A 9,365-nucleotide genomic window follows, 5' to 3' on the forward strand; every position below is an offset into this window, starting at 1 on the left:
CTACACAAACGTGTCACAATTGGAGATATTAATAATGACATCTTTTACATTTAAATCAACGTTGAAAAAATAATAAAAAGGTCCAATTCCTTTACCGGAAGGTCCATGGAGTTATTTACAATAAGTGTGAAGCTTTAACAAGTTCTAAGTTTCCACCCAAAACAAAACCTGCTGAACAGAATTATTTACGAGTAAATACTGTAAATGCAAGCAGACGAATATGCAACGTGTATTTTTTTATCATTGTAAATATAACCGTATGAAGTATTATATGATGTATTCAAAATTATTTGCTTCCATATAGTTGGTCTTTATCATGCAAATTTAGATTTATTTACATCCACCACAAAACATTTTTACATGATCCTGTGTGATATAATGTGTATAAATCAAAGGATAATCAGCATTTGTTTTAAAGGTGAACTATGATGTTTACATTAATTTTTTTAGTCCACCACATGGCTTTCCTTCACCAGGAAATATCTGCAAAGCTGAATTGATAAATACTTTAAATCCTAATAGTTTGCGTCCATGTTTGCTGCTTTGCGTCGTCTTCCTCTTTTCTTCTCCTGGTGCGTTGCTGCCACCTGCTGTGAGTCAGTGGAACATCATCAAGGGTCTAAAAGGTGACCTTTAGGTGGGAGCTTTCCTCCAGGGCAGCGTGAGGGGTTTGACCTCCATTTCTTTCTTGGTGCTTCTTGAAGTCCACGAGGTGAACAGTGATGACGGCAGACACCATGATGATCAGAGCCACAGAGAACACCACCATCTTCACCAGGAACACGGAGGGAAGCTCTGCACCACAAACACACCACAAACACACCACATCTGTATTTGTATTTAAACCCTGCGTCCCTGAAGAGGAGCTTCAGAGATGCTCAGAACTCAGAAAACACACAATAATTTATTTAAAACACAGAAAGAATGAAACTACAAACTGTCATCAGGAAGTCGTCTCCTCTTTCAGTCTTACCAGCATTTAAGTAGCAAAGGTGTTCAGCAATAATGAAGTCCTGGGTCCAGTGAGCCTGGTTGCTATGGTTACAGATGATGGTGCTGTTCAGCAGGTAGACCTGGAGAGAAGCCCCAGAGGTCGTGACCTCTGATCTCTCTCCTCCCTCCTGACTGCAGACCTGGTCGACACATCTGAAAGTGCTGTTGATGTGAGAGTTGTGAGTCCTGCAGGTCACATGGAGGTCACATGACTCTGAGCACCTGGAGTCCACTCGGTCCACGGTCAGTTTAACTGGAGACACTGGTCCTGAGGGGGGGGGGGAGGTTTCTGTGAAGAGTTTATGAAACATGGCGGCAGAAACTACCAGTGAAATGTTTACAGACTCACCTTGAACTGTGACCTTGTATTCAGATACTGGTTTGTCTCCTGTAGATGTTACTGCTACAGCAGAATAAACTCCACTGTCGACCTCTTGGAGATTCTTCAATATCACAGAGAATTTATTCTCAGGAAACTCAAACCTTCCAGGGACACTATGAAGGATATCTGCTTTTCCACTACGATCAAATCTTACTAAAATGACTGTTTTATTGATTTTCCAGTCAACATATAAAAGCCCCTCAGGAGGATCAGCATGAAGCTCCAGGAGCAGATCACGTCCCTTCAGCACAAACACAGGAGTCTCAATGGTTCCTGTAAAAACAGTAGACACATGATACAATAAACATCACACACAACATATGATGAATCATTCATTGCTGAATGTTACTCCATCCCTTTACTTTATTTCTCACACATTGAACCACTGGAACGTTTGTTTTTGTTTACATAAAAATGTATTTTAAATGAAAACCTGAGGACTTTCTTTAACATTGTCCTAAACCCCCCCCAACACCACAAGCTTTAGTTATTTTTCTAAACATTAATATGTAGAAAGATTTAGAAAATCAGACAATAAAATGTAAAATGTTTCAAACCAAACTGTTTTAAATTGTATTGTGTACGTATTGTAAAACCTTATGTTATAATAACATTTTTTTAAGCACTAGTAAGATTTTGGTACATCTTTTCTTTTTTAGAATTAAATTGCTCTACTGAGGCTTTGTCTTTAATTCTTAACATAGAAACGAAAAATTGTTTGCAAAAAGAATTCTTGAGGTTTTTTTCATTTAAATCAGGAAGCAGAAGTTTTTACTTCTAGACTTTAAAAAGTCTAAAACTTCATCAGTCGTTTTAACGAGAAATAAAACAAAGCAGAACCAAACTAAATTTTGTAAGATTTGTTGTTTCAGACCAGACTGTTTTAAATTGTATTGTGTACGTAATTATAAAACTTTATATTATAATACCATTTATTTAAACACTAGTAAGATTTTGGTACATTTTGTTCTTTGTTAGAATTAAATTGTTGTAATGAAGCTTTGTCTTTTTTATATTGAAAAGAAAAATAAATTCTTTGCAGAAAGAAATCTTGATTTTTTTTCTTCATTTAAATCAGGAAGCAGAAGTTTTTACTTCTAGACTTTAAAAAGTCTAAAACTTGTCCGTCGTTTTAAAAGAGAAATAAAACAAAGCAGAACCAAACTAAACTTTGTAAGATTCATATTAAATTCCCCTCACTGTTTTCAGGAAGAACAATTTCTTCTTGGATATGTGACATGTTTACATACATGTATACATCTATACATACATACATAAATATAATATATGTATTAATTCCTACTACTCTGTAAGATGGAGAGCAAAGGCCTCAGTGGTTTCTCACCTTGAGCCTGGATGCAGACGAGCAGCCCGAGTATCACAAACAGAGACATGACGGAGTCTCCGACCCCACGCTGCAACAACCTGTGTTCTGCTTCACAAGAAACTAACAGCTCGCCTCTTATTCAAAGAACCTCGGAGACGTTTGACCACAGCTGCTGGTCATCAGCTCCTTTTGAACTTCCTCTCTGAGCTCTGTCTGACTGCTGAGATCTGTTCCTGCAGAGAGAGATTTAGTTCAGCCCTTTGTCAAGGAGGCTCATTTACACCTACAAGTTCATCCAAGTAACAAAGTACAATTATTCACTTCAAGCTTCTCTAAAAGACTGTTTAATAAGTATCAGCACTATATTCTTTGAATGGTTTATCCCCTTAAGATGAGCTACTTGTGCATGTTGCTCCATGATGATCCTGAAGGTTCTGAATGAAACCTGGAGGCTCCACATGGCTCCACATGCTGCTATCGGTGCAGCGTTACATCTACAAACTGTGGACACAGCGAGTGGACGAGAGCCAGAGGACACCAGGACACAAAGGACCTCACGTGCACCACTTTAAAGGCACTGTTCATGTTGATGGGAGGATGTTGTAGAGGATGCTTTTCATCTTTGGTCCCTGGAACAAAACCTTTATTTGAGAGAATAAAAAGGATCAAACATCATTATGTCAATGATTTGTGTTCATACACTACATGAATATAAAGTGTTGTTTGTACTGTGAGTGTTAGTTGATGTTTTTCTTTAGTTTAACACCTATCTCATCTTTGTAGTTCAGTGCACTCACAGAGACGTCCACTTCCTCTTTAGGTCCATATTTAAAATGTTTCTCCTGAGAACAGAGAATGTGTCAAAGAAAGAGGAAGCTGCAAAAGCAACTTTTATCAGAAATCATCCTGCACATTAAATGATTCTGAAGAATAGTTTGAACATGAATAAATGATTAATCTACAATTAATTAAGTGACTCATTGTCTAAAAATCGCTGCTAATCAGTGGAATCTTTGGTTCTCTGTGTAAATGCTTCTTAAGCCACTTCTTCACCGATAGATAGATGCAGTAAATCATCTGCTGAGGCCACAAATAAACCTTCACATCGACACATGTTTGTGGTTCACACAAAACACAACAACACACAAACTATTGCCAACAACTTTGTTGCACCACAAAAATGGTCAGACATGAATTTGACTCGTACACAATTTGGATTCAAAAACATTTCATGCAATATTTTAACGGTGGATTTCTTTTCCACATCGTGTTGCACAGTCCTGCAGGAGAAGACCACGACCTCAAGGTCAGTCTCATTATGTGCATTGTAGCTAGAAGCAACATTTACAAGAGTCCAATCAACAATCATGTGGTTCCCACACTTGCAGTCAGTTTAGGGAAGTTCCCGTTGTTGTCATCTGCTAACCAGCATTGCTCAATACTGAAACCACAAGTTCTTCACACATTCAGCGACACACAGGTGTATTCAGACCAAACTGTGAGTAATATTTCATTTCTTTCAGCCAAAATGCATCAATCACCACATTTAAAAAAAATCCACAATTTCTTTTGTCATTCGTACTTCACTGCAAAAAACATTTGCAGGTTTTTTTGTTAGAATGATGATAAATTTCAAACATTTCTCCAGTAATTAGTTTATATATATAGAAAATGTAATAATAATCATTCCAAGCTAATTGCTAATTTCAGCTCAATCTGCCCAGGTGTCCTGCTTTAGTCCAACTACAATGTTTCAGTAAGAGGTGAAGCTCGGTTTGGGATCATGGATCACAGAAGGCAGGGTGGTGGGGGGGGCGGGGGGGGGGGGAGGAGGGGTACGAGGGAGAGTGTGTGGGGCACAAAGGAGAGGAAGACCAAGAGTGGCGGCATCCAATCAAACAAGGGCCACCGTTAGTGACCGTGTTGTGAACGTTGAGAGAGGCCCCTCTGAGGGTGCAACCACATCTGCCCCCTTCAACAGCTGCATCAAAAGTTGACAAAGCAACAGGTGAGTCGACATATTACGCTTTAATGATTGTGCTGTATTAGGATCCAAAGGTTGCCCCTGAGAGGAGGGAGAGGCAGAAGATTTTTTGGATGTGCAGGAAATTGCCATCGTTGACGTAGTAAATGCCAACAATGCAGTAAAACTCTGATGAGTTCAGGACAGGGTGCTGGCAGACATCACCACTTTATAAAATGTGAATACAGTCAGAACAGCGACAATTTCCAGAGTCCTGGAGAAACATGAAATAAGGACGAAGCGGTTGTACACTGTACCCTTTGAGAGAAACTTTGAAGGAGTGAAAGAACTCCGGTATCAGTGTGTGCAGGTAAGACGTCTGTTCAGTAACCAAACGGTACCCACACATGCAGCTATGCAGAATGTGACTAATTACTGTAAAACCTATGTAGAGGGTCATGGAGATGGAAGCCAGTCGAACTCCACATACTTTTATCTTTGTAGATGAAGCTGGATTCAACTTAGCAACCGTGGATGTCCCAGGCCAGAGAGGAGCTAACATCACGATGTGTGCAGCACTGTCCATGGATGCTCCCATAAACCTCTCGTTGGCCCCTACAACACAGAGGGGCTGATTTCTTTACTGAATGATATTTACGGTCCTTCTCTTCCATTAGTTGCGCTCTACCGCCTCAAGATGGCGACGTTTTCCTCCCTTAATCCCTTTTTGTGATTTTGCCAGGACCAGTTATTTATATGAATTAATGAACTCTCCTCCCGATGTTACCATGGTAACCGCTGGCACTGCAGACGGATCTCTAGCGTCCACACGTTCTACTACGTTGATTCTTACTGCGGTTGATTTGCTGCTTTGATTCAACCTCCAAGAGTCACAAACATCCATCACATCAACATGTGCTTCTGTTTGAGGGTGGAGTAAATTAGGCACCACCCAAAAGATGGACTCACTTTATCTGCAGCTCAAACGTTAAGGTGGAGAAGTCTGACAGGTCCTTCAATGATTTGAATTCACTGGAGGTTTGCAGTGTTATTGAAGCTTTAATGCTGAAAGATTCTTTTCTACACAAACGTGTCACAATTGGAGATATTAATAATGACATCTTTTACATTTAAGATCAACGTTGATAAAGTAATAAATATGTTGTTGTGCTGCAGGAAGCTTTGGTACCTGGTTTGATTCTTCATGTCACCTTTCATCTGATCATTTCCTAAAGAGCAACGTACATTTTAGACTTTTAAGACCTCACCTGATTGGTGAGATTTAAGCTCCATGATTCAGGAAGCTTCTTTTATTTAACAAGTTTACATCTAAAACAAAACCTGCCGATCAGAATAATGTACGAATAAATACTGTAAATGCAAGCAGACAAATATGCAATGTGTATTTATCATTGTAAATAGGACCGTATGCAGAATTATACTGCGTACCTTTTAAGGTCATTTGCTTACATATTGTTGGTCTTTATACATAATTAGGTTTATTTGCATCCATCATTCATAAAATACTTTAAATCCTAATAGTTTGCGTCCATGTTTGCTGCTTTGCGTCGTCTTCCTCTTTTCTTCTCCTGGTGTGTTGCTGCCACCTGCTGTGAGTCAGTGGAACATCATCAAGGGTCTAAAAGGTGACCTTTAGGTGGGAGCTTTCCTCCAGGGCAGCGTGAGGGGTTTGACCTCCATTTCTTTCTTGGTGCTTCTTGAAGTCCACGAGGTGAACAGTGATGACGGCAGACACCATGATGATCAGACCCACAGAGAACACCACCATCTTCACCAGGAACACGGAGGGAAGCTCTGCACCTGAAACACACCACAAACACAACACATCTGTATTTGTATTTAAGCCCTGCGTCCCTGAAGAGGAGCTTCAGAGATGCTCAGAACTCAGAAAACACACAATAATTTATTTAAAACACAGAAAGAATGAAACTACAAACTGTCATCAGGAAGTCGTCTCCTCTTTCAGTCTTACCAGGTTTTGAGGGGCAAAGGTATGCAGTTGTATCAAAGTCCTGGGTCCAGTGAACCTGGTTGCTATGGTTACAGATGATCACGGTGTTCAGCAGGTAGACCTGGAGAGAAGCCCCAGAGGTCGTGACCTCTGATCGCTCTCCTCCCTCCTGACTGCAGACCCGGTCGACACATCTGAAAGTGCTGCTGATGTGAGAGTTGTGAGTCCTGCAGGTCACATGGAGGTCACATGACTCTGAGCTGCTGGAGTCCACTGGGTCCACGGTCAGTTCAACTGGAGACACTGGTCCTGAAGGGGGGGGGAGGTTTCTGTGAAGAGTTTATGAAACATGGCGACAGAAACTCTACCAGTGAAATGTTTACAGACTCACCTTGAACTGTGACCTTGTATTCAGATACTAGTTTGTCTTCTGTAGATGTTGCTGCTACAGCAGAATAAACTCCACTGTCAACCTCCTGGAGATTCTTCAATATCACAGAGAATTTATTCTCACCTAACTCAAACCTTCCAGTGACAGCTGCTTTTCCACTAGAATCAAATCTCACTAAAGTTACTGTTTTATTGATTTTCCAGTCAACATATATAAAACCCTCAGGAGGATCAGCATGAAGCTTCAGGAGCAGATCACGTCCCTTCAGCACAAACACAGGAGTCTCAATGGTTCCTGTAAAAACAGTAGACACATGATACAATAAACATCACACACAACATATGATGAATCATTCATTGCTGAATGTTACTCCATCCCTTTACTTTATTTCTCACACATTGAACCACTGGAACAATAGTTTTTAAATTTTTGTTTACATAACTTTTCAAATGAAAACCAGAGGACTTTCTTTAACATTGTCCTAAACCCCCCCCCAACACCACAAGCTTTAGTTATTTTTCTAAACATTAATATTTTCAAAGATTTTGAAAATCGGACAATAAAATGTAAAATGTTTCAGACCAAACTGTTTTAAATTGTATTGTAAAACTTTATATTATAATAACATTTATTTAAGCACTAGTAGATTTTGGTACATCTTTTCTTTTTTAGAATTAAATTGCTCTACTGAGGCTTTGTCTTTGATTGTTAACATAGAAAAAAAAAATGTTTGCCAAAAGAATTCTTGAAGTTTTTTTCATTTAAATCAGGAAGCAGAAGTTTTTACTTTTAGACTTTAAAAAGTCTAAAACATGTCCGTCATTTTAAAAGAGAAATAAAACAAAGCAGAACCAAACTAAACTTTGTAAGATTCATATTAAATTCCCCTCACTGTTTTCAGGAATCACTCCTTCTTGGATATGTGACATGTTAACATACATAAATATAATATATGTATTAATTCCTACTACTCTGTAAGATGGAGAGCAAAGGCCTCAGTGGTTTCTCACCTTGAGCCTGGATGCAGACGAGCAGCCCGAGTATCACAAACAGAGACATGACGGAGTCTCCGACCCCACGCTGCAACAACCTGTGTTCTGCTTCACAAGAAACTAACAGCTCGCCTCTTATTTAAAGAACCTCGGAGACGTTTGACCACAGCTGCTGGTCATCAGCTCCTTTTGAACTTCCTCTCTGAGCTCTGTCTGACTGCTGAGGTCTGTTCCTGCAGAGAGAGATTTAGTTCAGCCCTTTGTCAAGGAGGCTCATTTACACTTACAAGTTCATCCAAGTAACAAAGTACAATTATTCACTTCAAGCTTCTCTAAAAGACTGTTTAATAAGTATCAGCACTATATTCTTTGAATGGTTTATCCCCTTAAGATGAGCTACTTGTGCATGTTGCTCCATGATGATCCTGAAGGTTCTAAATGAAACCTGGAGGCTCCACATGGCTCCACATGCTGCTATCGGTGCAGCGTTACATCTACAAACTGTGAACACAGCGAGTGGACGAGAGCCAGAGGACACCAGGACACAAAGGACCTCACGTGCACCACTTTAAAGGCACTGTTCATGTTTATGGGAGGATGTTGTAGAGGATGCTTTTCATCTTTGGTCCCTGGAACAAAACCTTTATTTGAGAGAATAAAAAGGATCAAACATCATTATGTCAATGATTTGTGTTCATACACTACATGAATATAAAGTGTTGTTTGTACTGTGAGTGTTAGTTGATGTTTAAGTTTGACACCTAACACACCTTTGTAGTTCAGTGCACTCACAGAGACGTCCACTTCCTCTTTAGGTCCATATTTAAAATGTTTCTGCTGAGAACAGAGAATGTGTGAAAGAAAGAGGAAGCTGCAAAAGCAACTTTTATCAGAAATCATCCTGCACATTAAATGATTCTGCAGAATAGTTTGAACATGAATAAATGATTAATCTACAATTAATTAAGTGACTCATTGTCTAAAAATCGCTGCTAATCAGTGGAATCTTTGGTTTTCTGTGTAAATGCTTCTTAAGCCACTTCTTCACCAATAAATAGATGCAGTAGATCATCTGCTGAGGCCACAAATAAACCTTCACACGGGAAACATCGATACATGTTTGTGGTTCACACAAAACACAACAACACACAAAACACAACACAAGACACTATCACGACATTGCCAACAACTTTGTTGCACCACAAAAATGGTCAGACATGAATTTGACTTGTACACAATTTGAATTCAAAAACATTTCATGCAATATTTTAATGGTGGATTTCTTTTCCAAATCGTGTTGCACAGTCCTGCAGGAGAAGACCACGACCTCAGTGGAATTTCATTT

General features: G+C 39.5%; 2 protein-coding genes across 2 annotated transcripts; both read right to left on the minus strand.

Moving 5' to 3' along the window:
• Positions 1-3,542, minus strand: LOC119207246 (uncharacterized). The gene is made up of 4 exons (XM_062557727.1): positions 2,721-3,542; positions 1,343-1,648; positions 974-1,261; positions 1-795 (listed from the first exon to the last, which is right to left on the minus strand). Exons 1-4 carry the CDS (start codon positions 2,767-2,769, stop codon positions 620-622), a joined length of 819 nt encoding a protein of 272 aa, XP_062413711.1. The 5' UTR covers positions 2,770-3,542; the 3' UTR covers positions 1-619.
• Positions 3,543-5,714: 2,172 nt separating this feature from the next.
• On the minus strand, positions 5,715-8,166 carry LOC119207336 (uncharacterized). Its single transcript, XM_062557726.1, has 4 exons — positions 8,039-8,166; positions 7,029-7,322; positions 6,659-6,946; positions 5,715-6,480 (listed from the first exon to the last, which is right to left on the minus strand). The coding sequence occupies exons 1-4, from the start codon at positions 8,085-8,087 to the stop codon at positions 6,305-6,307; spliced, it is 807 nt and encodes a 268-aa protein (XP_062413710.1). The 5' UTR covers positions 8,088-8,166; the 3' UTR covers positions 5,715-6,304.
• Between the last annotated feature and the right edge of the window lie 1,199 nt (positions 8,167-9,365).

This window comes from Pungitius pungitius, chromosome 15, assembly GCF_949316345.1.
Source record: "Pungitius pungitius chromosome 15, fPunPun2.1, whole genome shotgun sequence".
NCBI classification, from domain to species: domain Eukaryota; kingdom Metazoa; phylum Chordata; class Actinopteri; order Perciformes; family Gasterosteidae; genus Pungitius; species Pungitius pungitius.

Bases quoted from the DNA above. Each gene is read 5' to 3' on its own strand.
- LOC119207336 (XM_062557726.1), bottom strand. From the start codon at position 8,087: ATGTCTCTGTTTGTGATACTCGGGCTGCTCGTCTGCATCCAGGCTCAA. The intron at 6,947-7,028 runs GTGAGTCTGTAA...CCCCCCCTTCAG, and splicing joins ATACAAGGTCACAGTTCAAG to GACCAGTGTCTCCAGTTGAA. The intron at 6,481-6,658 runs GTAAGACTGAAA...TTTCAGGTGCAG, and splicing joins CCTTTGCCCCTCAAAACCTG to AGCTTCCCTCCGTGTTCCTG.
- LOC119207246 (XM_062557727.1), bottom strand. From the start codon at position 2,769: ATGTCTCTGTTTGTGATACTCGGGCTGCTCGTCTGCATCCAGGCTCAA. The intron at 1,262-1,342 runs GTGAGTCTGTAA...CCCCCCCCTCAG, and splicing joins ATACAAGGTCACAGTTCAAG to GACCAGTGTCTCCAGTTAAA. The intron at 796-973 runs GTAAGACTGAAA...TTTGTGGTGCAG, and splicing joins CCTTTGCTACTTAAATGCTG to AGCTTCCCTCCGTGTTCCTG.